We start from the raw sequence: 27856 nt of genomic DNA, 5'->3' as shown, positions 1-27856 counted from the left end.
GTGTCCTATTCGCGCCTTGTTTACGGTCCAAAACAAGTTAAGCAAATGAATGAATCAAGCGGCGATTTACATTTCTATAGATGTCTTGGGCATTTAGCCAATATATCGGTAATGGCTGTTCATCGACTTGTTGATATTTTTTCCCCCCCCGAGCCTCAGAGCAAAAGAGAAAAGGGATTCAAATTTTATATTTCTCAGTATCTGTAAGCAGCGGTCCCTCGTTTATCGCGGTGTTATGTGTTATATTCTAAAAATAACCAGCGATAGGTGAAATCAAGTAGCCAATTTTATTTTTTGACGGTGCAAAATGTTTCATCAACATCGTCGACATACAGTACTGCACTTCAGAGTCACACTGCTAGCGATCGATGCAGAGATTCTGTACTGTACAGGAGAGACGTCACGGAGGAGATCGTCTGCAGCGATCAGGACGCAGGACACAATGTGATGTTTATAAAAATAAAAAATTTTTTTTAAAAAAAGCATGCAAACTTGCACTAAAAGATCTGCGAAACAGCAGGTGAAAAGTGAACCGCGTTATAGTGAGGGACCGCTGTAATTTTGAAGGTAAGTCACAACATACCCTTCGTACATACTAATGTATAGAAACCGTTACCAGCAATCATTCAATTTTTGTGTGGCTTTTTTCAGGGTTTGTTAACATGCTGTGTAGGTGTGTACTTGACTAGCTGATATCGACATAACGGGGAAACATCTGGTTTGACTATTCTTCACCTGTAGTTTGAATGCTGAACATTTGCCTGTTTAAATCATAAGACCAGTCACTATACAGAGATGTGCTTCTGAATGTGGACGATGTGTCTTCTGCAGTAATGCAGTTCTGCTTGTGTTGAGTGATGTAAACAACTGATCGCTCTAAACTCTTTAAATGTCAAAATTGATCATTAGATTTTTTATGACACAACAGTGGTGAGTATTCCCACCTTCTGCTCTTTGTAACTTAAAGCGATCTTTCAGTTTTCGAGTTTTGGACATGATTTTGGAGTATATTTTCGCAGTAGCGATTGACCGCAAAGTAAAGCTACCGGAAATGTACAACTCTACATCCGGTCTCAAACCAGGAAGTTAGCATTTTCTCGTGCACAGGGTCTATAGTCCAAACAATCACACCAAAACTGTGTCGTCGTCAACAACAACCCCCCAATAAGCAAATCTGTAACCATTAACAAGGCGAACCCATGAAATCCTTTATGGTCGTTGTCAAAGGAGCTTGCAAGGAAAAGCGTCTGGACTTCTTTAAGTTGCTTGAAGACGTTTCACCTCTCATCCGAGAAGCTTCTTCAGTTCTAAGGTCAAATGGTGGAGAGTCCCAGATATAAACCTAGTGGGAGTGTCCCCCCACAGAGGGACAAAAGGACCCCCTGATGATCCTCTAATCGCCTGAGCCAAGGTGTGAAACTGGGTGTGGGTCCCAATCAGCCAGAGTTTCGGGTGTGTTCATTGTGAAACCTGGCCCCACCTTATCATGCGAATTCCTGAGATCAGCTGGCCCAGGATGTGAGTGGGCGTTAAGGCGTCTGGGAAGGGATCTCAAAACTGGATTATAGATGGCAGAGAGTTGGTGTCGTAAACCCCCGCCTCTGTTCAAAGATGGTCGCTCACAGTGCACATAGATGGCTTCTTTCACTCCTCTTTCAAACCATCTGTCCTCTCTGTCCAAAATGTGAACATTGGCATCCTCAAAAGAGTGTCCTTTATCCTTAAGATGCAGATGGACTGCCGAGTCTTGTCCTGTGGAGGTGGCTCTTCTGTGTTGTGCCATGCGCTTGTGATTTTCCTTGCAAGCTCCTTTGACTACGATGACCTGGATGACTGAGAACCTTCACAGACTTTATGGTCGTTCTTACCCACAGTGGAGAAGCGGACAGCAATTGGTGTAGTCTTCCCAACATGCTCAAACACTTTGGCTTTGCAGTAGCGAGTGATGTCATGAGTGACCTCAAAGTAGCCAAACGCCCCTGAATAATGGAGAAAAAATGAAAATAAATACAAATTTTAAAAGACATGTATGCTAATATAAGCTTCACAAATTTTGAGTTCTAGTTTTTACTGCATTTATCATGGGAACAAATCTAAGACTCTTGAAAGTAGGCCAACAAATAACTTGTTCAATGTCTGTCCAAAGTCTGAAGCCCTGATCTGTAAAGCCTGTAAAGATTAACAATTGTTCGGAGTTAATCCACAAATAAGCAGGATCCACATTTCCTTTTATACTTATTTTTTTGGTTGTCTTGTTTTAACTTTGTAATTTAATGCAGTCATTTGTAGCCATCTGCCTGCACCAGAATACAATTCTTGACTAAATTTGCACATAAATTTGAACACTTTCCAATGTTAAGGATCAGGCCACTGCTTGATCTCAGACATAAGTGCACCACATGCCTGCTGTTAAGACCTTTTAAACACTGGGAGTCTTTGGTGCCAGGTGCTGAATGTGTACCTTAGTAACTCTGCATCTGTGGCATTCTAGTGCATATTAAATGGCCAGTGTTGAGAATACACTGCATAGTGTACAAAGTGTTGTCACCGACAAATTGAAAAGTTGTCCTAGCCATTAAACTTTATCATTTTGAATAATGCATTGTCGATGTCTAGATCTCAAGCTATGATTTGTCTACTACTTCAGGCATTAGAACTAAGAAATGATTCATGTCTGAAGACTTTATAAATATAGAGCTAATCCCACGGTGAGTCATTTTAGCATTGTATTTGTGGATGTAGGTGGAAACAACCAAAAGGCACAAGACTAATAATATTGCGTAACAAAAAGCATGGCAGCAGTCATAACTGCTACAAAAACAATGATGTCAGAAATTACACAAACATTTTTGAATGATGTTGACCATAGATAATGAATAAATTAATTGAAGCCTTTAATTTTTTTACTGCCAGCAGGAAGACTTAAAAGAGTGTTACTTACCAAAACTGTGTGCGAGAACCATTGAGGGGCTCGAAATGAAATAAATATAGTGGGACACTATTTCTGGCCATACTGCTTAGCCCTAAGTGTTGGCATAAAATGTCTAGCCATCCTATTGACCTGAATGGCAACAATTTTTACGTTTGGCTTTCTTTACTTAATTACAAATATTCCTTTAAGAACGCAAAGCGTTTTTGTTAGCCTGTTAGTCAGCGAATACAAATAACAATTTTTTTTACCTTTTCTTACACACGATCAGCAGTAGTTTGTGTGCACTTTTGCACTGCTATAACAAAGGGACAGCAAATCAGATAAAAAAAGAGCATCATGACTACAGCACAATGCCTTACCTGCCCCTTTGGCATGGACCACTCTCTCTGGGATTCGTTCACGGTCAAAGTGGGCCATCTCATCTGTGAAGACTACATCTTGAACCAGCAGCGGCCCTCTTGGTCCTGCAGTCTGCAAGTTCAATTTGTCTCCCACTGGATGGCCACCGCCTGTGGTCAGCACATCTGGTTTCTGATAACAGATGGATAATAATTAAAAAAAACAAAAAACAACGACAACAAAAAAAACCCCCACAAAAACAGAAAGCATTAAATATATCTTGATGTAAGACTATAACAAAGACTAATGCAATACAGCTGGTCTTTCTTTAATGCAATTTTAACCTTATGGTTATAATGAAGAAACAAAATCAGTGCAAAATACTACGTGGCTTAATATATTAATCAATTAAATCATCTTCAGTGTTTGACATTACTCCTGCATGAGCCTTAAACTGTTATAATAACTCATTGTCTAAATGAACGCCCTTAAAACTGGCACTTTTGAAAGAAAGTGTCTATGAAACTAACAAAGATATTGACAAAGTTGCACAAGCAGTTAAAAAAGGCAGACTGCGTTAAGCATAAAAAAGTGACACGTGTATACAAGGGTGCAGTTTCGCAGGTGTACTATCATAACAATAACGCTGAAACTTGAAGCTGCTATGACGGCATGCTTTTTGTCTTTACGTGACTCTCAAACATGCTCAAAACAGCACGAATAAAAACAATTCTGCGACATGAACTTGGTTACTTTACAACGGCAATTTGCTCTAATATGCCCTAGTTATATATAGATAGGAGGGTTGAAGTTCAAACAAATAACCCTGGACCCACTTCTTATCTTCATGGTTAAAGTCTCTTTCACGGCTGTGAAAAAGTATAAAGGACTAAATACGACTGTATGATAAATACTTAAGACTAAAACTACACTAAAAACATTAATGTAGAGACTACAAGACATGAGCTACAAGCTAGCTCTTAGTTAGCCTGTTACCCCTAGACGACCTTTCACCCATTTCCAACTGTGGTAGCCACCGCGGAGTAAAATCACTTGATATAACCCAATGCATATACAGACCTGAGAACCTCGATTCGCCTTCCATGTCTTCATTTGGTCAGTAGCTTTATCTCTGTCGTCAGCCATCTTCACAATTCAGTGCTTAGACCACACACACTGTGCAGAATATGTTGCGCACAAAACACTGCTATCGTTTTATACCTACGCCAGAATTTCTTCCTGGACAGTGCCCGACGTTGCTCCGCCCCCCTGCGCCTGCTCCTGACCCACTTACGAGACTGAAGAGAAAGCACCAAACCAAAAACAGGCTGCTGATCGTACATAAATCTTTATGCAATGTTTAAGTGTGAAAAACCTTTAGCTTTCTAACCTACTCACTAAATATTCACTTTTAAACTGAAAATGCCGTCCAAAAAATGCCGTAAGACAAAAACAAAATAGCATGCATAAAATAGATACCTTATCTGAGGACACGCCTTAATGTTTACCGTTAACGCAAGCAAATCACCGAACAGCATATTTCCTTATTATTATTATTATTATTATTATTATTATTATTATTATTATTATTATTATTATTATTATTATTATTATTATTATTATTATATTGCAGCATAACTAAATTGTAAAAGAGTAGAAGAAAAAGGTGGAAAATGGCAAAAAAAAAGAGAAAACCCAATTTCTGATCTTTGAATTAATGTCAAAATTATTGAAATGTTCACTTGCACTGTACTGTTTATTGTACTTTCATTGTAGTTTACATGTTAGTACTTTTGCTTTTAGCATCTCACAACCTCAGTTAAGAAATTATTGCAATGATTTACAAATCTTAAACACATATTTTATTCACACATAGAATAATATATATTTGCCATTTTAAGAAATATACGTAACACATCTGAAACAAACAAGCAAAGCTAGAGCAGGGCCATGTTCCACGCTGTAGCTTCCCCGTTTTTTTAACGACAGTCCATAAAAGGGCTTTGCAGAGATGTTTGAGGGGGCGGGTGCTAAAAGTTAGAAAGGGGCACATAGAACCAGACAGAATAACAACAACCCACGTTCATCAAGAATCCAATGTGGAATCGAGTCATACTGTATCACTGTCATCAGGTGGGGACAGTGCAAAACGTAGCCTTTGTTTACCTGATAGGGTACAATGCTGTGAATGAATTGCTGCTGCTCCAGCTGCTGATAGAGCTGGGGAGCGGGGTTATGTTGATCTGAGGCTGTAGACATTAAAAAGTCCATAGGAGAGATGGTAGCTGATTAAACAAGTGTTATGAGATAATCATAAAATGTAAAGATTGATGACAGCGCTCGGAACCATAAGGCAACATTGAAAAAAAATGTGGAAAATAAAGTGACACTGAAATATTAGTAAGGCAAAAGACAGGGGTTGTTCTGGTCGGGTAAGAATGCAACAATACAAAAAATGTAACAGAATAATGCTAGAATATGTTTTTGTCATATTTGAAATATAAATCTAATACAATCTGTTTTTAAATGTATTTTCTTTAAAACAAAGTGTCTTTTTTGAATATCGTAATCCATAATTATGTGGATATGCATATTAGATCGTTTTAGTGAAATATAAGCCCCCTATAAAGGCAGGGAAAAGCCCTGTTACTCACTTTAAAACAAAATTTGTTCCCTAAAATGGTGGACAATGCTACAGACACATGACCTCTTTATCCAGTTATCTAGCGGCTAATTACCACCACCACTTGTGCAATTAATGAAAGGACAGGTCATGTTTTGTTGTGCAAAACAGGACAGAAAGACAGGGCAGGAGAGGAAGAAGAGAGGTTAGAGTTAAAGGTAAGGACTGCTCATTAAAACTTACATGTGAGTCCTGATGTTTTTAAGTTAGATATTTGGTTTGTACATGTGACATTATGTTTTTTCATATTGTGAAATCTGCTGCAAATCAAACTGAGGTAGACTAACTATGCTATTTAAAGGCTGCATGAAAATCCTCTGCAGTTTTCTGATGGACAAACAGGTTACAATGCTGTACTGTGAGGGATTTAATATCACTGTACTGGGTCTGCGACTCAGTATTGCTCTTTCTGACTCTGTAATTATATTATTTGATTATTGTCATTCATAGTTTAAGTTTTCTTTAGTTCTTAGTGACTGTAGTCACTTCCCCCTTTGTAGTTCTCTTAGCATGTGTGTAAGTCTCCCTGTGTTACTGCTTTCAGTGTTAGCTGTTCCACCTTTCTAGTTTCTCTGTGTTGTAGTTCTCATTTCCAGTGTTTTGTTTCTAGTTCTCATGTTCTGGGTCTAGTTTGGGTTTTATTTATTTATTTATTTATTTATTTAGGACAGTGCATGTTAATGAACATAAAAAAAATTACATGAATGTAAACATACCAGATTACAGCCAAGGGCTAATTTCCATCTGTTGTCCTTAAGCATAAAAATAGACATAATAAAAATTATGTCTGTAATGAGTTTATGTTTATGAACAATTCTCCCCAGTTACTGTGTTAAGCTTGTGTCCTGCGTCTGAGTTTCAGCCTGTGTGTTTCCTGTTTTATCTTGATAGTCATTGGCTGTATCCCAATTCAGGGTCTGCAGCCTTAAAGTACGCAGCCTCAACGATCCTCAAGGGCCGCGTACTCAAAGACCGCTAAGGCCGGAAGTGCGAGGCTTGTGAAATGGGACGGTCTAGCCTCCGTTGCGCTGCCCAGGTTGCCTAGCAACCATGATACTAACAGCTGGAAACGTGTCATACAGCTTTGTTTGACAGAAATGAAGGAGAGAATCTTTTGTTCATTTGTTTGTTTCTGTCTACATGAGCTTTGATCATTCTCTGTAAGATTAAGCCCAGCTATTGAACGGCGTATATTTTAAAGTAAAGGCTTTAAAATCAAGTTAGTACAAACGTCACTAATGTCACATAACTTTGCCGACATGTGGCCAACAGTAATGTTTTAATGTTCTTCGTTATTAATCATTTGCACATAAATAAGTGACATAATATTCAGTACTTACTTAAAGTTTACTCTTCGGGCGCCCCTCATCCGCCGTTTTTTTTTCAGCAAAATTATCCACACCCACCGCCGCTTCTGGGATATGTTGGGCCACGAAGTCCACACTGCCACAGCCTTAAAATTCAGGGAAATGAAGGACGCATTTCAGGGCCGCATTTCGAGCAGCCTTTGAATTGGGACAGCCTTCGGCGCGCCGCTGTGACGTAATCGGCCTTAAAATGCGTACTTTAAGGCTGCAGACCCTTTGTCTCACATTTGTGTATCTAGTTTTGCTTTCCCTCATCTCATTATGTCTGACTAGTCCCAGCTGTGTTTCCACCTGTTCCCCATCCTCTCATGTTCCTGCCTGTGTATCTTAGTTCTCAATCTTCCCTTGCTTGTCGTCACGTTGTACCCTCTCCATGCTGCGTGTTGCTCCAGGTTGTTTATTTTTCGGAGTATTGTTCCAGCAATAAAGCTGCCGTTTTAAGTTACGCGTCTGTGTTTGGGTCCTGCATTTGGGTCCATCCTCCTGCCAGCCACACAGCAAATCATGACATTTAAAATAAAGAACAGTGTGTCACTGTTGCATTGCAGGTGTGGTTTCATGGTAAGACTTAGGTTACATCAAGTGTAGCAGAGATTCAAAATTATTTTAGCTGATGATGCTGAGATCAATTTACTGAATTCCACCTTCAAACCAACTTTCTACCATCTAGAAAAAAGCATACACCATAAATACTATACTGCCAGTGTAGAGGATGGAAATCATAGAGCACAACTCACAAAACCGCTGCTGAGACTGTAAAGTTGTGTACATCTACAAAGAGAAGCAGATCAGCTCAATAGAAATGATTGTGAGTTATGATTCTTTTCCCCACAATGAGTCATTACAGAAATGTTTAGGTTTCCTCGACCTGCTGAATTCCACTTTAACTCATGACTGTACACCTTTTCCTGTTTAGAGGCAAAGTCATCTACATTTCAACCTAAGATGCAGACAAAGCAGACTTGTTCCTAAGAATTTGCCCCTTCTTCTCAACAGCTGCCCATAGTGGACCTCATCACAGCCTACAATGTAGGCAACAGAAAATACATATATTTTAAATTTTCCTTCTTTTCTTCAGTCAGTCAGTAGTCTCATGCTCTGTTCATCCTGCTATCACAATAAACACCTTCCACAACCTCAATCAGCCTGCGGGTCCTGTGTTTGGGTTCTCGATTCTCCATATCCACACAGAGCCAGTGACAAACACGAGGAAGTGAATGTTGTACTCAAATCGGGTCAGGCATGTCAGGTCAGGCTGAGGTGACTAGATCATATGCAGAGCGTGCCACATAGACACAGGTTTCCTCAGAGTGGCCAGCATCTGGTTCCAATGGGAGATTCCCATCGCGCTGACCTCAGGGCCGAGTATCACATGACCAAAGTTCTCATCCCGGCCATCACCTGTGGCCTCCGCCATTGTCACGACAATCTTTGAACAGAGGCGGTGGCTTACAACACCAACTGTCTGCCATCTATAATCCAGTTTTGAGATTTCTTCCCAGATGCCTTAAGGCACACTGGGTCATTTGACCTCAATAAATCACATGATAGGGTGGAGCTAGGTTTCACAATGAGTTCGCCCGAAACCTTGGCTGATTGTGACCAACAATCAGCCTTAATTAGGCTGAGCATTAATAGGGGGTCCATGACCCCCTTGGGTACAGTCCTATAGAGCTTAAATCTGGGACTCTCCACCAATTACTCTTAGAACTGAAGAAGCTTCTCAAAATGAGAAGTGAAACATCTTCAAGAAACCTAAAGAAGTCCAGATGCTTTTCTTTCCAAGCTCCTTAGACTACAATGACCTGGACGACTGAGAACCTTCACAGACATACTGCATACACTTTGGAAGGAACACCCACAATTGGTGCGGGAGTATAAAAAGGAATCAAGGAAACTTGTGGATTATATGAACCATGTCCATTTTACCTTAAGGTGCAGACAAAGCAAACTTGTTCCCAAAGGTTTGCCCCTTCTCCTCAACATTTGCCCATAGTGGCACACAACCACGGAAACCGTCAAATGGATTAATAAAGTAACACAATCAAAAGCAGAGAGAATCAGGACAAAGGCTTCAGCCACCCTCTCCAGTGCAAAAGTTCCTCCATCTAAACTCACAATACAAGAAAAGAAGGCCGTCACATCCCTGAACAAAGACCACAACATCACCATAATATCAGCCAAGATGCAGAACCAGAGACTTTTACATAAGCGTGAGCTGAACATTCTCATTCGTGATCTCAATCTGTTGAAAGACAAAGCAGAACTTCTTGCCTCGAGGCTTAAGCAGAAGCATTTGCTTGCCAAGGGTGTTACTGTAACTCACTACAGAAGTTGAAGTCATAACTTCAAAGTGTACTTAACTGCTGACGCCTCACTGTGCTGTTGTCACGATATCGAAGGACTCTTCAGCAGTTTGTCCCAAGAACATGTTCTAGCTAAAGAGTGTCTCTTCATTGATTCTTCACAATGAAGCTGAAGGCCGTCCTACTCCATATTAGAAATGCCAAGCCAAGTGTCCTGATTGCCCATTCTGTTCATCTAAAGGAGTCCTATGACAACAAGAAGACACTGCTTCAATCAGTTGCGTATACAACTCATCAGTGGAACATCTGTCAATGATCTGATGGTGATTGGTATGTCGATGGGAATGCAAGGAGGATTCACCAAATACTGCTGTTTCCTGTGCCTGTGGGATATCCAATCTACTGCGGAACATTATGTCAAGCATGACTGGCAGCCATGAGATGCCTATGAGCCAGGAAAAAGCGGTATCAAGTTTCTGCCTCTGGTTGATCCACATAAAATATTTTTCCCAACCCTCCATTTCAAGCTAGGCTTGATAAAGGAGCCATCAAGGCCATGGGCAAAGTAAATTCATGAGGTTTTCAGTACATTGCTGAAAAGTTTCCAAATATAAGCATTCCTAAATTGAAGGAATGGTTATTTACAGGTCTGAAGATCAAGTTGATTTTGCAGGATTAAGGTTTCAAACAAACTCTCTCAATAGCCAAGTTTGAAGCTTGGGGGGTGTTCAAGTGGCTCTGCAAAACTTTCTGGGCATCCACAAGTCTCCTGCATACAAGGAAGGAGTTAACCATCTGCTTGATCTGACTTGATCTGACTTCGCACTGAAAATTATTGAAACGGTTACTTGATTGGTGCCTGTGGTTTAATAAAAACCACATGCAAGAGTTCTTGTGCCCTGTTTGCCTCCTTGTGTCTCAATCTGTTCCCCCCTACAATGTCATGTTATCCATGTTTCCCAAGTCATGTCTCTGTGTGTCTGCCTGTGTCTCTGTGCGTGTTCTCCCGTCACTTCCTGTTTTACTTTGGAAATTCCCTGTCTGTGTGCCATGTTTTCTCTTACTCTGAAAGTAGATAGATTGCCTTTATTGTCACTATACAGATGTACAATGAGATACAGAAGTCTCATATGTTATGTTTAGCATTGTGTGTAATTAGCTGTGTTCCTCACGTGTTTCCCATTGTTTTGTCATTCCCTGTGTATTTCAGCCCCTTTTCTTCTGTCCAGTGTAGTGATCTTCCTCATAGTTATGTGTAATTCTCCATGTGTTTAGTTCTTTAGGTTTTCCAGTTTAATTTTGTATTGTTTCTTCATTCAGCAATAAAGCTGCATTCTGAGTTCACATTTTGCCTCTGTGTATGAGTCTGCATTTGGGTCCTCTCCTTCCTACCTGCACATAGCCATTCATGACACACCAGGAACTTTGGCTGATTGTAACCCAAACCCGTTTTCACACCTTGGCTCGTGTGAGTAGGTTGAGGATGAATAGATCATACTTAAAGCAAACATTGCTACCATCCAGTCTGATAAACCTATTGCACTGAATAATTATAACAATTATAAGTCAACTGGAACCCAAATGTGCAATTTTAGAGCTGCCTGCCAATAAGAAATATCTTTTCTGTGGAAGCAGGAGAAAGTTTAGATTTTTTTCAGTAAATGCTTTTAATAGTGTTACTATTGTTACTAGTATTTGTTTATTTGTACACTGCTTCCATTTAGAATGTACCCTCAGTGACCTAACCTTGATTTGATTTGATTCAATTTGATCCTTAAATCCTTAGATCTGACATGTACTTTTGATAAATGTCCAGCAGAGGGTGTCAGATAGATACCACTGTGCATTTTGAAACATTGCAGAAGACAGACACTAGATGTTTCAGCATTATTATTATTTTTTATTATAATTATCCAGTTTGGTTTTTTAGCCATCAGAATTTATGTCTGAAAGCCAACAAAGATACCCAACAGATTTACTTTGCCAAGTGGATCATCACGGCCTTGCCGTTTTGGTCCATTTGATCAACCTTTGTTGTTATTATTTATTTTATTTTATTTTATTTTCAGTTGTTACAGATGGGATAGGAAAGGGAGAAAGAAAGATGAAGGAACAGAAAAACAGAGGGGAAGGGGGACAGTGAGAAAGGACACTTAAAAAGAAAACAAAAAAAATCTCCCGGATCACCTGTTGAGAGACAAAAGAGAGAACAAGCAAATAAAAAAGAGAGTAACATAAAAAACACAGCACCATCGCATTAATCTAACTACCAGTAAATACTAAATATTGAATGTTGTTGTGCACGCAGGACCGACAGCGCACTACAAGAAAGGTGTAGTTTGTGTCTATGAACACCCGTGTGCGCACCTGTGTGGATGAGCGCGCTTGTATTAAAGGTTTCTCCACGTAACCATCTGCTAGAGGGTATGTGGAGCCATGGTACTGTCCCCCAGGGCATGAAGCATGCATGGAGGAGATCCAGGCCCCAGACATCCAGAGGCCCCAGAGTGCAAGAGCCCAAGGAGAACCACCGGGGGGGCATCTGTGCCACCTTCCTGGGAAGAGCTGAGGAGAGCCCCAGACGAGGGGTCACCCAGCAGTCATGGAGCAGAAGTTAGAGGGGGCTGCTGTTGCGTGCCCATTGGCTCATGCCGGCAGCCAGCTGTGCCAGAGTGAACCGAGCCACAGGCCCAGAGGCCGGAGGCCTGAGGGTCCCCCACCCCTCGGAGGAGGCCCGACTGAGACACGGGCAGCAGGCCCCACCATACAGCCACCAGGAGTGAGCCGGTACATTCATGAGCACCCAGCCCCGGACACTAAGAACCACCAACGCCTGAGGGCATCAGCCACCAGCAGGAAGTGTGTTGAGGGGAGATAGGCTTCCACACTTTGGAGGGCCTGAGATGTTCCCAGAGATGTGGTGGCTGAGATCCAGCCCCTCCACGCCATTGGTTAACAGAGAACGGGGGTGGGTGAAGACCCCATACCTACCTCCTCCCACTCATGTGTAGTGTTGTTGCTTGTTGTTCTAAAGTGTATTTAAAACACAGGAGGGCATGGTGCTTCCTGCCAGAGAGCAGCAGGTGTCAGCACGGCCCCTCCCAAGAACCATCAATGTCTACATGCATTTAAAATTGAGAGGTGGGCAACAGTGCCAGAGGCGTCAGCATTATTTTTCTGTCTCTTTAATTGTATCAACATATTTTATTAACATCCTGAAGATAGAGCCAGGCATTGAATGGTCCGATGGTGAGGGCCAGGTCTGACAGCTTGAGCTCTGCAACGCCTGCTGATATTTCTATCGTCAGCATCAATACCAAAAGCGGAAAAGCAAAGGCTGTACTCCTCCAGACTGGAAGATTCCATGGGGATGGAAGCGCTCATTAGAGATCACAGTGGACCATTTTTAAGGATTTTATATTCTAATCTTAAAACACGCAATAATGCCACAACACTAAAAAACAAAACAAATGTGCAACTGCTCCATACTTCTCAGAGGAATATGTAATATGCTGGACTAGCTCTTATATAGCACACTTATAATCTACTAGAGCACTCAAAGTGCTTTCTACAACTTTATGCCTCATTAGCAGCTTTTTCTATTCTTAGTGCTTTCTATCTAATATTCACACTTGGACTGACACCTCAGGGAGCAACTTGAAGTTTGGTATCTTGAACAAAGATGGCATGCAGACTGTAGCAGACAGGATTTAAACCACCAGCCTTGCAATTGGTAGATGACATGCTCTACCACCGGAGCTACAGCCGCCTGTAGTGTTTATGTTGAAGACACTGATGTGATAAGAGCACAAGGTTCCCTTTTTGTTCATATACCTGAAAAAAAAGATGCTACAAAACCAAAATTTATTCATCCATCCATGAAGCCAGATAACAAACACCAATTACTTAAACTGCAATTAGTTTAACTCTAATTTTCTGCTTCTAAATTGTTCTTGTCAGAACAGTTACTTCATCATAAGTGAATGATGAAATTGTTTTAGTGGTGAATTCAAAGGAAAGCTAAAAATGAAGTAGCTTATCAGCAGGAAATGCATTACAAATGCTATAATGGAATGCAGTATGTTGGAATTTAGTATACTTGTATCTTTAATACAAATATACTTTATTATATCTCACATCACATACTTATTGTATACATTATTCCACACAGTTAAGTATTGTAGAATAGTTTGTCTTTCTCTCTCTCTTTATGCAGGTCTGACAGGAGGTCGTTGCCATGGTGATGGCTGAAGTGGGTCTCCACATAAGGAGATGCCCAGGAACCTGCAGAAGAAATGTGAGGCAAAGTGTTGGATTCCAGCCAAATAAGGACAACTGCGGCTTTCCTCCAACTATTTATCGCACATTATAAAAGCTTTGTGGGTGTGGTGCTCTTTGTTTGTTTAGGTCTCCTAAGCGAAGCAGAGGTACACGGCAGCATCCTCTGATTGCTTGAATAAAGAAAAGATAAAGTCGTAGTTTGAGTTTGGAATGTCTTCTCTTATAAAAGAACCCAACAAGTACAAGTAAATGTTTTATTTTCTGGCACTCAAAGAGCAGCCTGAAACACTGATACAAGGCCACGTCACGCTTTGCCTCTCCAAAAGCTGAAATGGACATACATGCAGAAGTTTTAGTAACTTGCAAACATCTACAACAACAGTAGAGGGAGATATTTTATTGAAATTCAACATGAAAATAATCACAGGAAAGCGTTTTAAAGAGATATTTACACATTTATATGTATATACATATTAGCAACCTAGTTTAATTGTTTCTGATTACTAAGGACCTTGAAATGTACTTTATACGTTTTTTGTGGTCACTACCGACTTAAATAAATCTCCCCCTGCTGGTAATGCAACTCCTGCATGCATATTCCTTTCAGTTTGGAGAGGCAAAGCATAAAATGCAAAGAGTGGGCCAGAGTGTCTATTATATGTTTTGCCATGATATCGGGTTGAACTGGTGGTTATTTGCAATACCTTACTGTTGCCTTTCTATCAGCTTAAAGCAGTCTTGGCCATTCTCCTCTCACCTCTGACATGAACAAGGCTGTTTCACCCAGACAACAGCTGCTAACAGGATGTTTTACCTTTTTAAGAAGGTCTGTGCACCCCACAAATGGTTGTATTGGGAAATGTCAATAGATCCGCAGTTTCTAAAATAAACAGACCAGAGTTCAGAGTTCTTTGAATCACCTTTCTTCCCCATTCTGATGCTCAGTTTGAACTTCAGCAGGACATCTTGTCTGTGTCTAAATGCACTGATTGGCTGATTAGATACAGTTAAACATCTACTGTTTAAACTGGCTGGTAAGTGTATGTTACACTCCAACAGAAGTTGTGTACTCCATTAAATGACAAAAAAGTTATTTGAGAAAAAGAAAACAGTGCAGAATGTGTCATCGTATTATCTTGCTCATCAAATGACACAATGACTTTAAAGCACTATTCTTAAGAGTGAGATAATTATTGTACATCTGTTGTGGTAACTGCTTGTTTAAAAAAAAAAGACTTGCCCATTGGAGACACTAAAGACAGTAAAAGATGTGAAATCAACCTTCCGACTGCAGCTCTCAGGGGACTGTCCATTTAAGCACATGAAAGGGGCTCTTCCAATGGACAGGAAAGAACTGGTTTGTCAAGCTGCAGGATCGAGTGTCTCCTCTGGAGGGGCGTATCACTGTCTCGCTCTAAAATTCATACAGGTCGGAAATCTTAAAAACATTTCAAGTAATCCAAACCTGCCCTCACTGAGCAGGAAGGCTTCCAATGCCACGTTATTCCCTCTTGAAAATAAGCAAATTTTATCTTAAGTTCAACCATCTCAGCACTAAGTGCTAATTAGCCATCTGACTAGCTGTGCTTTCATGTTTCATTTAGTTTCAGTCCTCCAGCTAACTCGCTCTTTTAGCAGTCAAAAAGCATGAATCAAAAAAGACCCCATCACACATTTACACTTTATAGCCAGCTAATGAGGAACATCTCAGCACAACCAGTGTTGGTCAAGTTACTTGAAAAAAGTAATCAGTAACTAATTACTGATTACTTCCCCAAAAAAGTAATCCCGTTACTTTACTGATTACTTATTTTCAAAAGTAATTAATTACTTAGTTACTTGTTCTTTAAAAACACGATTTACAACCTGAAAGGTGATAAAGCGATAGATCTTTCAGCCCAATTCTACTTTTTCTACATAATCCATCATACAAAATGTAATCAAATGGAAAAGTCTCTTTTTAAAACTTGTTTTATTAGTTTTAATCTTTTAACTTTATGCATCAAGCAAAAATTTAATTATATGCAACATTCTCTGACTGATAAATTAGTCACATTCCAGCACATAAAATAAAATATTTTTTGTGTTTACACTCACTCTTTCAAATAGATGCAAGTAAAACACAGCAGAAAATAAATAAAGTCAAAGACTCAGCGGTCCTGTTGCTCTATTTTCACCTGTAAAGCAGGACTGCGGTAGGCGGAGGTTTACCCTGGTGCAGGTGTGCCGCGGTCAGTTGAAGAATCCGCGAGTTTCTCTGTGATTTCCCATTACGTCGTGCGCACTCGGTGCTTGCTTGGAAGTTTAGGGGGTTTTTTTCGCTGTAAAAAGAAGTTTTCTTCCCACGCACGATGGACGCTAATGTTTTTGTCACTTTTTATGGAATCAAACTCAAAGTAAGGTCAGTACTTCCACGCTTTAAACGCTGCACGCTCATACTCTCTCCCACAATCGATATTGATCCATTGTTGATCTGCACACAGCTGTTGTCACGAACGCGCACTCGCTTACGTCACTGTCATGAGACATTCTCGCAAAAAAATCACGGTTTTAGTAACGCAGTAACGCAGCGTTCCTAGGGAAAGTAACGGTAATCTAATTACCGTTTTTGCAATAGTAATCCCTTACTTTACTGTTACTTGAAAAAAGTAATCAGATTACAGTAACGCATTACTGCCCATCTCTGAACACAACACAACGTGTTCTCTACATTACATTAACACAGCTATGGTTGCTGCTTGCTTTGTCATCTGGTCCTCACATCTGTCCTGTCTTTCCACTGCTGCATCACTTCTGCATCTGATGTTTCATATCCCACTGTCCACTATGACCAAGCCAGATTTTTGCTTTGAGCTTTGGAGCATTTTTTTCCCAGTTTTCCTCCTGCCTGATTTTGGCCTTTCACAAAAACCTGAATTCTGCTCCCTTTTGCTTTGCTTGTTTGCCTAATTCGTTTTTTAGGAAAACTCTTTTAGATGACTAATAAGTCAAAATTATTTTCTCAAAATTTCAACTTATTAACTCAAAATTTTGAGGAAAAGTAACTTGAAATTTTGAGTTAGCGCTGCCAATCTACGTGAATGACGTCATTTCCTTGTTAACCGGAAGCTGAAGCCCTGAGCTACAAATGCTACAGCTAAGCTACCAGTATTAAATCCAGTCATGAATGCACAGATTGCTGAGTATTTTCAGCGTGACTTCAAAAATGATGAAATCCTTGTGTTATTAGCTGAATCCGATGGCGTTATGAGGACGCTATGAGGTTATGAGGAAGTAGTAACTAGGGCTGTTCGATATAACGATATATATCGGATGACGATATAAAAACGTCTATCGTTTCATTTTACGCTATCATTTGTTTCGTGGTGTCGTAAAATAAACTGTTTACAGCAATATTTTTTCATCATTTTGATGGTCACTGTAGTGGATATAACCATTTCTTAAAGTTCTCTCTTTCTCTAAAGTTACTATCAGCAAACGTACTCGCGAAAGCGCCAATTTGTTGATCGGTTTTGAGTTATTAACTAGAAATTTTGAGAAAAGTAACTTGAAATTTTGAGTTATGTTTCTCCAAATGTCGAGTTAATAAGTCAAAATTTCAAAAAAAAAAAAACAAAACTCGAAATTTCAAGTTATGGATACTTATTGGCGGAAACGGGCTTCCATATGCATTACACATGAACATTTACTTCATGTTTCATTCGCTTTATGGAATCTTTCTTCAATTACATTTTATTAGCCCCTTCTCACAAGAACATTATATTTAGCATAATGCCTTTTAATACAGTTATATGGGATTACTTTCTTTTACTTTGTTTTTAAACGTCAATCTTTGTCAATCACAATGCATCCAGTATAACATTCTTTTATTTAATCACACATTTTTAAATTCAGAGATTCTTCTAGTTAGTAGCTGGCTCATGTGTGTCGCTCCCACTCACTCCACCTAAGTTACTACTTTACACCCTCACACACTAATGTTTTAAGTTGGAACCTCAAACAGCTAACAGGTCTTGTCAATTTACACCAAATGGTGGCTTTGGGAGACAGTGGTAACCAAATCTGACAAAGATATGAGAGCCAAATTGAAATGCCAGTTTGGATTAAATGCTACAGCATCTCATGCACTGCCTTGTATAAAAGGATTGGAAGCCTGCACTAAGCTGTCTAATTGAAAAATTGAATTGAAATTTGTTATTGACTTTTCCAGCTTTATCTGTACAGAACAATGTAATTTACCTTCTAACATCACAACCTCCATGTGAGATAATGTAAAATAATGAGTCTGAACATAACTGTTTCCCAACTAAAGGTTGCAACTAAAGGTAGCATGGAAATCAATCGATCACTTGCCATTTCTTTAAAGAATGGAAGACAAAAGTAGACAAATGATAAACTTTTAATTACAAATTCCTTACTACAGGCACAGAATAGATCTCAGATAAAGTTCAACTCCATTGTTAGTTGTAGGCTTTGCATATGAAAGCCACAAAAGACTATCTTAGTTAATATTACTTCTTGGTAGCATATTGCCACATACCACAATAACATTCACCAGTGGTTCAGCCAAATATGAAGAAGTAGTAACTAGGGCTGTTCAATATAACGATATATATCACATGACGATATAAAAACGTCTATCGTTTCCTATTACGCTATCGTTTGTTTCGTGGTGTCGTAAAATAAACTGTTTACAGCAATATTATTTCATCGTTTTGATGGTCACTGTAGTGGATATAACCATTTCTTAAAGTTCTCTCTTTCTCTTATATTTAATATAACCACACTACGGACGGACAAGACAAGCACCTGTTTTTATGTGTTGTCGTTAGCAACAATGACGGTAAAACCATCGCGTGGCTTGTTTGCTTTCCACACAAACCTTTCACAATAAAGCTCAACATCCTGTTGAGACTTTTCAAAATAAACTGAATCAGGGGAAAGAGTCTGTAGATTGTTTATGGATGAGAAGCAAAAAAGAGCCGTCAAGCGCTAAAAAAATAAACCTTAGACTCAAACTATGAAAGAAAATGGTGGCCGTTAAAACTTATGTCTAAAAATGTATAGTTTCATACATCGGTTAAAACACTCGACTCCAGCTGGAAACACTTCATGCAAGGTGAGTTGCCCGAGATTCACAGAATTTACAAAAAATGTTAAATTTTTGTGATTTATATCGTTATCAGGACGATAAATGTCTTATATCGGAATATGAGATTTTGGTCATATCGCACAGCCCTACTAGTAACCACAACAGATCATTGCTCATTCTGGGAAATAAAGCAGCAGCAAACCTGTGGTTCATAAAATCTCCAGATGTTTTACCAGCTTAAACTGAGATTTGACATTAAAGCAGATACCAAACATAATTTTTAACAAGTGAACAGATTTCTTTTAAAGTTACAATGCTTTTTAAATTTTCAAGCATTGTAGTTTAGTAGTATACACACTCTGAGGAATTAGCTAAGACTGGTTTAGTAAATGAACTTAATGCAATCAAATCAAAATTAAATGGAATAAAATGTTCTTAAATGCATATTAAACTTGATTGATCTAACAATAACTATTCAAAGCTCAAAAACACTGCAGTAGAATCATGGCGACTTTATCTCAACCTTGTTATGTTGTAGATAACAAGAAAAATGCAAGTGCTGCTGAGAATTATTAGAAATAAACTGCTTGGAAAAACTAAATTAAAAACCAATTAGCCAAAACATTTAAAAACTAGACTGCTAGTATTCTGAACCTTTTCTGATGGCTCGAATAATGGTCCATTTTAGTTAACAGTTATCACACAGGTGCATCTTTTGAAATTTAAGGCATCACATCTTAGATGAGGCGGTGATGGCTGAGGCTCCAGGACGGCTGTAAACGTGCAAAGTGGCATCCTGAAAAGGGACAGAGTAAAAAAACAAAACACAAATGAGATCAGATACAAAAAACAACAACAACAGGAGAAGGACACAACACATAACAAGAATGCTCAGTAACCAGTGTATCTAAGAGCAGACTACAGCAACCTCCCTGAACAGGGTCCAGTATTCATTACGGTGGTAGACATCCAAGAAAGAGACTCCAGTATGAAAAGTTGGACAGCACCAAGCCCTGACACGATTCATGCCTACTGGCTAAAGAAGCCGACTAAATGAGTGTCTAGCAGCACAAATGAACCAGCTACTAGTCAACGAGAGAGACCCAGAATAGCTAACGAAGGCTGGACAGTGATGATCCCCAAGGACCTCCAGAAGGTAACAGTCCCATACAACTACCAACTAATAACCAGGCTCAGTACCACATGGAAGCTCCTGTCCAGCTAACATGAAAAGGCACATGGGTTAGAGCGTCAAGCAAGTCATGAGGAGTCAGCTGAACGTTAAGAACAACACCTATGCCCTGTCCGTGATCAGGTACCCTGCTGGGATAATAAGAGTTAAAGCACTTTATTGTCATTGTAGTTATACAACGAAATTTGTTTGGTGGCTCACAGAGGCCAGCAGCAATAAAACAAGATGAAGAATAGTAACATAATAACCAAGTAAACGTAGTAAAAGTATAAAATATAAAGTAAAAAGAAGACACTTAGCACAGTAAGTAAAAAAGAAAAAAAAGATACTAGTAGTTGGCCAAAGGAGGAGATAGAAGCCACTGACATCAAGACCAGGAAGCTCCTGACCATGCATGGAGGGTTTCACCCCAAGTCCAGCACCCTGATACTGTATGCTAAGTGGAGGAAGCCGGGGATTAGTGAGTGCCATCACCATAGTTCAGGATGAACACGAGAAGCTCGAGAAATACCAAGGGCTCAGAGAAGAGCTCGAGAAAATGTGAAGGGTGAAGATAGCAGTGGTCCCAGTGGAAATTGGAGCACATATATACAAACATATACATACATACATACCTTCTTGGCCTCTGCATTGTACTTCTTGAGAAGAGTCTCAACTCTGTTTCCATAGTCTGGATGCACAGCCTTCAAATTCTCGACCTGCAAGACACAGAAGAAAAACATTACAGTCCTGGAGGACAGCAGGTTCTTTAAAAAACACATTCTCTCCATCTCCTATAAGCCATGAAGAATAAACATTCAGTAAATGCTATTGTAGCGTTTTAGATTACATTTATCAATAAGCACAACATCTTTCCTGAAACCTCACATTCCAAAAAGCACAAACTATGAGCAACAGCAAAGTGAGAGACTGTAGTGCTTGGACTCACCATGCGTTTCTGGATGAAGAGCTGGGCTCCTTTTAGAAACCCTGCCAAGTTCTGGCAAAGTCTCTGTCGCTCCTCCTCATTCAGGACCTGAGTGTAGAAGGTGCGAACCTGCAAAAAACACACAGGTTTATTCTCCAGAGGAAAAAGGAACTAATCAGAAACAGATTTTGACTCAGAAGCATCAACTTGATTTCAAGTCTTTTAGAAAGAAGAAAAAAAAAAAATCCTATAATCCATCCTATTACACTTTCTGTTTATTACTAGTAAGAATTAGCTTTGACTATAGTTCCTTCCAAGATGAGGCCAAAGAAACCAGAGTGCAGTAACAGGAAGAAAAAGCCACTAAAACTAAATCTACATATTTCCATTACCCTTTAAAAAATGAGCAACAATTTCATCTTATCATTCGATCCACTTTTCATATTAAATACAGATTTATGCAGCTTTTTAATATTATCAAATCTGAAATTGCCTGGGCCTCAGACACTCTGTGTCACACGCCTACAGATCCTGTTAAATCATCATTACCTGTGTGACATTGTCTTCATCTGAGCTGTTGTAACGAGCAACATCTGCAGACACTTGGAACTTGGACTCCATAAACTGAGGCTGAGTCTCTGGGGCACTGAAGCTGTTAGGGTAGTAGTTTGGAGCGCCACCTGGTGGTCAAACAAAAACACTGGTGAGGCAGTGAAGGAAAGAAAGAAAAAAATGAACAAAGACCAGATGTTTGTGGAAAACCATAATCAGTGACTATAGTGATGACATACGTTATTCACACATCTACCACTGTACAATGCATGAAATGTAGCGATAAAATTAATGTTTTATTGCTAGTTTTTACATTTTGTGCACAATGTAGATGACTGTGGTTATGCATGTAATGCCCATGTTATAAAATTATTTCTAATTATTTTATATAATAAGGGTGTTTTTGGATCACTAAGATTTTTTAAAACACCATCACTGATCGTCTGCTTCAAAGGTGATTTGCACTTGTGTATATGTCACGTGTATAATAACAGTTAAAAATAACGGTTAAGAACTCAGTATAAATAAACTGTAACACTACCTGGATTAAAAGTCCAGGATTACTCAAGATTCATTTCTGAGCCACAGGTACCAGACCTGATCACGTCTCACCTTGGTTGTCATGCATGCACATCGGACCATCACGCTGGTAGTTGGCCACACGAGCCCTGAAGGGGCAGTTGACAGGGATCTGCAGGTAGTTTGCTCCCAGCCGGTGACGATGCGTGTCTGGGTAGGAGAAGAGGCGACCCTAGACAAAGAACATGGAGGACAGAGCTCAATACCAACCTAGCTTTTCTTCATTCCCCCCAGCTTGTCAAATCTGCCATAATGTCACCTGCAGCATCTTGTCAGGGCTGGGCTCGATGCCTGGTGGCATGTTGCTTGGGTCAAAGGCCGCCTGCTCCACCTCTGCAAAGTAGTTGACTGGGTTCCTGTTCAGAACCAGTTTGCCCACAGGGATCAGTGGGTATTCTTTATGTGACCAAACCTGCACCGCGAATAAAATTTACAAATCACAAAAGTCATCTGTGATTTTCAAATGAGCACGTCATTATTTAGAGACATCCTGTGATAATATGGACGTTTTTGGAAAACAAGTTACCAAGTCACTGCACATTTATGTCACGTATTACTTTATAACTCGGATGTTTTCTGTTGTGCAGAACTGCGGTACCTTTGTAAGATCAAACGGGTTGAACCGGAACTTTTCAGCCTGCTCAAAGGTCATGACCTGGATGTAAAAGGTCCAGGATGGGTAGTTTCCATTAGCAATAGCATTGAACAGGTCTGCAATTCCATAATCTGGGTTGGTGGCTGCCAGGCGGTCTGCCTCTTCCACCGTCAAATTCTTTATTCCTTGATCAGTCTAAAAAATTAATTTAAAAAAAATGAAGTCAGAGATGGCAGAACACACAACATAACAGCTAATAAAGCTGACCTCAGGCAGACCTTATAGTGGAATTTGCAGTAGACACGTTCACCATCGGCATTGACCAGTTTGAAGGTGTGAGAGCCGTAGCCATTCATGTGACGGTGGCCATCAGGCAAACCTCGATCGCTGAACAAGAAAGACACCTGCACAGGAGACAAGACGAGACCATGAAAACAACTACAAGAGTTTCTGTCAATGATGACTACAAGTATAAAGACAGCGAGCAACAGTGCACAGAAAGACTTACTTACTTGAAAATATTCTTTATCCTAAATGTGTATTTTAGAAACACCTCAGCTGACAGGACATAATACACTAGACTTTTCAGTATCAGGCTCAGCAGCATCTACCTGATGCAGACTCTCGGGCCTCAAACTCCAGAAGTCCCACACCATGTCAGGGTCTTTCATGTGGGTTTGGGGATTGCGCTTCTGGGAATGGATGAAGGATGGGAACTGCACGAGATTAAAGATGGGACATTAATATGAGACAATGTACACTTGACTGATATTAGCACAAGTGTTGTGAGGAATGTGTCTCTGGTCTTAAATATCTTACATTAGGAATAACAAGCTTGGCTTTTATAAACTTTGAGTTAAACTAAGAGTGTAAACACCCCATGTTAGATATTTAATGTAAAAACAAAGAAAACAAGATACAAAACTGAAAAATCATCCACTTATGAAACTAGATCTACAATCTGTTCCTGGAAGAATTATTTACATGTTAAAAATAAATAAATTAAAAAAATAAAGTACTGCTGTAACACTACAACTCTCTGACACAAAATTATAAAAATCTGAACCATTACGGTCTGCCCAGACACATGCGTCCTACACCCACTCACCAGCATGGCATCCCTGATGAAGAAAATTGGGGTATTGTTGCCCGTCAGGTCCCAGTTGCCATCTTCAGTGTAAAACTTGACTGCAAAACCTCGAGGGTCACGCACAGTGTCTGCAGACCCAGCCTCTCCAGCTGGGATATTAAAAAACAAACAAACCATAAGACAGCAACTCCTCAAAAATCAATGACGTAATATCGTTGACTATTTTAAACTAAATTTGGAGCCAGTGTGTACCATCTGCACCTTACAGCCAGTAGCATTGTTGAAAGTTACCTTTAATGTCCCTTCTGGTGTCACACAAATCAAGATGTAAGTACACCACTTACCATCACATCGCCAGCTTCTTACAATGAACACTCCTTTAACAAATAACCACTTTTACTCACACTTTGCATTTAAAAGTTTGTTTTGCAACTCATACCAAAAACTTTTTCAGCAGTAAATCATTATCATCATCTTCTATTGTTGCATTTTTCTGAAACATTCAATATAATGTTTTAATTGTCCATATTATTTTCCTCTGAAAGCATTTCATAACTGTCTTCAGCAGACATGAACATGTTGTGAGAAGATTAAGGGCTCATATAATCCAGGAGTATATTTTTAAACATACCTGTTTCATATTTAAACTGTCCTGACAGTTTACATATAAGTATAGTCACAGTTCTGAGGCAAACTCCATCCCATGCACAATTCTGAATAATATATATTGTTTTTTTTAATTGAAATATAAAATATGCTGAAAGCAGATGCAGGACTGTGAAGAAGTGGTGTACATTTGTGATGTAGCAAATCCTCAGTGATCCCCAGGCCACAAAAACATGGAAATCAACACAATCTTTAGGCCACTATGTCAGAGCTCTGTGGATATGGAACATTTTTCCCCATTAAGAATCGCCTGAAAGCCACTGATGGTCCTTATTTACATCAATTTAAGCTGCTAGCTAAAACCCCAGCACTGTCCGAAGCTGAGCTGTCCCTCTCCTGCTACCTGCAAACATCAATGAGTCATACGAGTGTAAGGACCTAGAGTGCAGTCCAGTGGTGCTACTATAGATTTCAATAGCAAGTCCAAACTATCACATCAAAAACAGGGAAGAATAAACACCCCCCTTCCCGCTCCTTCACAACCACCCACACATGCAGGGCCTTGGAGTAGGGGTATGTCACACGCCAACTGAGGATTCATACCCCCCCCCACCCCCCTCCCCTCCACTAAGCAAATCTGTAACCAAGGCGAACAAGGCGTTCTTACCCACAGTGGAGAAGCGGACAGCAATTGGTGTAGTCTTGCCAACATGCTCAAACACTTTGGCTTTGCAGTAGCGAGTGATGTCATGAGTGACCTCAAAGTAGCCAAATGCCCCTGAATAATGGAGAAAAAAATAAAAATAAATACAGATTTTAAAAGACATGTATGCTAATATAAGCTTCACAAATTTCGAGTTCTTGTATTTACTTTATTTATCATGAGGACAAATATAAGACCCAAGTTGTTTGGGTCTTAGTTTGCTCGTAGGCCAACAAACAACTCGTTCAATGTCTGTCCAAAGTCTGAAGCCCTGATCTGTAAAGCCTGTAAAGATTAACAATTGTTCAGAGTTAATCCACAAATAAGCAGGATCCACATTTCCTTTTAGACCACTTTATTGGTTGTTTTGTTTAACTTTGTACTTTAATGCAGTCATTTGTAGCCATCTGCCTGCACCAGAATACAATTCTTGATTCTTGGCCACTGCTTTATCTCAGAAATAACTGCACCACATAGCTGCTGTTAATACCTTTTAAACACTGACAATCTTTGGTGTCAGGAGCTGAATACACAACTTAGTAACTCTGTATTTGTGGCATTCTAGTTCATGTTAAATGTCCAAATACTCAAAACTCGTGACCATAGATGCGGGTGACAACGCAGATCAACGGGTACGCACAGCTCTCTCTTCACCATGACGAATGGGTACAGGGTCTACTTTACTGCAGCCGCAGCACCAATCTGTCTGCTGAGCTCTTGCTCCCCTCTCCCATGAACAAGACCCCAAGATACTTAAACTCGTCCACTTGAGGCAGGTACAGGCCCTGACACGGGCACTCCACCGTTTTCCATATTTGAGTATTATTATCGGATCAAAATGAAGAAAAAATATATTGTGATTGTATATCTGGCCACAATCCTTAGTTCTAAGTGTGGGCATGAAACGTCTTGCTGTCTTACTGACCTCAAAGCAAAAAAATGTTGAGTGCATGATTGCAGCATAATGCCTTACCTGCCCCTTTGGCATGGACCACTCTCTCTGGGATTCGCTCACGGTCAAAGTGGGCCATCTCGTCTGTGAAGACAACATCTTGAACCAGCAGCGGCCCTCTTGGCCCTGCAGTCTGCAAGTTCAATTTGTCTCCCACTGGATGGCCACCGCCTGTGGTCAGCACATCTGGTTTCTAATAATAGACACATTAAAAACAAAACACACAAACAACACAACACACATACAAAAACAGAAAAAGCATTAAATATATACATCTTGAAGAAAGACTACAAGAACACTAATACATGACAACTGTCCTTTTCTGCTACTTTAACCTGATGATTCCAGTAAAGAAACAAAATCGGTGCAGCTGGTTAATTACTTAATTAATCAAACTAACAACACATGATGGCGATTTTGAATGAGGAGTTAAAAAATGCAAACTGTGTTACGCATAAAAAGTAACACGTGTATACAACGGTGCAGTTTGGCATCATAACAATTACAATGTGCTGTTCAGACGACATCTCTTTCACGGCTCGTTCGCGTGTTTGTTTTTTTAGTGCCCAAAATGTCTCAGATGTGTAGTCACCCACTCGATTTCTTTGAAGAACGTTGGCTAAAAACAATGAAATAGTAATGCTAGCAAGTAAGCCCTTTACAAAACAAAGTTATATGTCTGAATATAATCGTCTACTGAACGATAGATCTCTCGAAAAGCTAGCTTAAATCGCCCATTTCCAATTCATCACCGCGCAAAACCAAAAAAAAAATCGATCAAACCGAATGAATAGACCTGAGAGCCTCTATTCGCTTTCCATGTCTTCATTTGGTCGGTAGCTTTATCTCTGTTGTCAGCCATCTCGACAGCTCAGCGTTTAGACCACACACTATTCGGAATAAAACTCTTTATCCTGACTCCAGAAAAGAACATTTCTTCTTGGACCTTGCCTGCGATGGTCCCGCCCCTCTTACGCCCCTCTATACTGATTTGCTCACGGAGTAGCAAACAAAGTTGGTCAGGGGTATGTTTACTAGTGATGGGCAGATTCATCCAATTGGTTCACCCCAGCGCAAAGCGTCTTGAAGCTTCATTTGCTCTAGCAGGACATCTACTGGACGTAAAAATATTAATTGGCATGAATTTGAAGAGTGTGGCATTTTGCACACAGCCTGTAAATGTCAACAACAAAAGGAGTGTGTAAAACATGTATATTGTAGTGATGGCAGTATACTGTGTATATTTATACTGGCAGCATGGAAAATGATTATTTGGAAATGCTTAAAATGGAAATGATCATTTACTGTGAGGTGAGGTGTGGTTCAAATCAAATCAAATCAAATCAAATCAAATCACTTTTATTGTCACATCGCATGTGCAGGCACACTGGCACAGCACATGCGAGTGAAATTCTTGTGTGCGAGCCCACAAGCAAGAATTTCACTCGCATGTGCTGTGGTTGGGGTGTGGACAGTGATTGTGCTTTTGTAAAGTTGAGGTATGGACAGCTACAGTCCTGCCTGTTCACATTTTATTCTGTAAAAACTACATTTTCACTTCTTTTATGACTTTTTTAGTGGGGAGAACATAGAACATTTAATGATTTAACAAATCTTTTAAATCCTTTGTCCTCCACAATGCTAAATGGCTGGGAGCCCTCAATCACCATGCTAACCAGG

General features: G+C 39.9%; 2 protein-coding genes across 2 annotated transcripts in view; both read right to left on the bottom strand.

Annotated features, from left to right (window-relative positions):
- The window catches only part of LOC102293651 (catalase), a gene marked incomplete in the record, with an annotated part of 12856 nt that extends 8314 nt beyond the window's left edge, over positions 1–4542 (bottom strand). Inside the window, 3 exon segments of the mRNA XM_005946803.3 lie at positions 1869–1979; positions 3292–3463; positions 4352–4542. Of these exon segments, the coding sequence (XP_005946865.2) occupies positions 1869–1979; positions 3292–3463; positions 4352–4417 (349 nt within the window).
- Positions 4543–18289: 13747 nt separating this feature from the next.
- On the bottom strand, positions 18290–27143 carry cat (catalase). The gene is made up of 13 exons (XM_005946804.3): positions 26973–27143; positions 26198–26369; positions 25189–25299; positions 23934–24064; positions 23437–23541; positions 23104–23229; positions 22829–23020; positions 22490–22642; positions 22264–22402; positions 21649–21779; positions 21121–21228; positions 20807–20890; positions 18290–19796 (listed from the first exon to the last, which is right to left on the bottom strand). The coding sequence occupies exons 1-13, from the start codon at positions 27036–27038 to the stop codon at positions 19731–19733; spliced, it is 1584 nt and encodes a 527-aa protein (XP_005946866.1). The 5' UTR covers positions 27039–27143; the 3' UTR covers positions 18290–19730.
- Positions 27144–27856: the final 713 nt, after the last annotated feature.

This window comes from Haplochromis burtoni, unplaced genomic scaffold (genome assembly GCF_018398535.1).
Source record: "Haplochromis burtoni strain Fernald_Lab_line unplaced genomic scaffold, NCSU_Asbu1 Contig_489, whole genome shotgun sequence".
In the NCBI taxonomy this organism is placed as follows: Eukaryota; Metazoa; Chordata; class Actinopteri; order Cichliformes; family Cichlidae; genus Haplochromis; species Haplochromis burtoni.
Note: the sequence above shows the minus strand (reverse complement) of the source record. Positions and strands in the feature narration are given on the sequence as shown.

Coding starts and splice junctions, on each gene's coding strand:
- cat (XM_005946804.3), bottom strand. CDS start 27,038: ATGGCTGACAACAGAGATAAAGCTACCGACCAAATGAAGACATGGAAA. Junction 24,065..25,188: donor TGTCCGCTTCTCCACTGTGG/GTAAGAACGCCT, acceptor TTAATATCCCAG/CTGGAGAGGCTGGGTCTGCA. Junction 21,780..22,263: donor GTGCATGCATGACAACCAAG/GTGAGACGTGAT, acceptor TTTGACCACCAG/GTGGCGCTCCAAACTACTAC.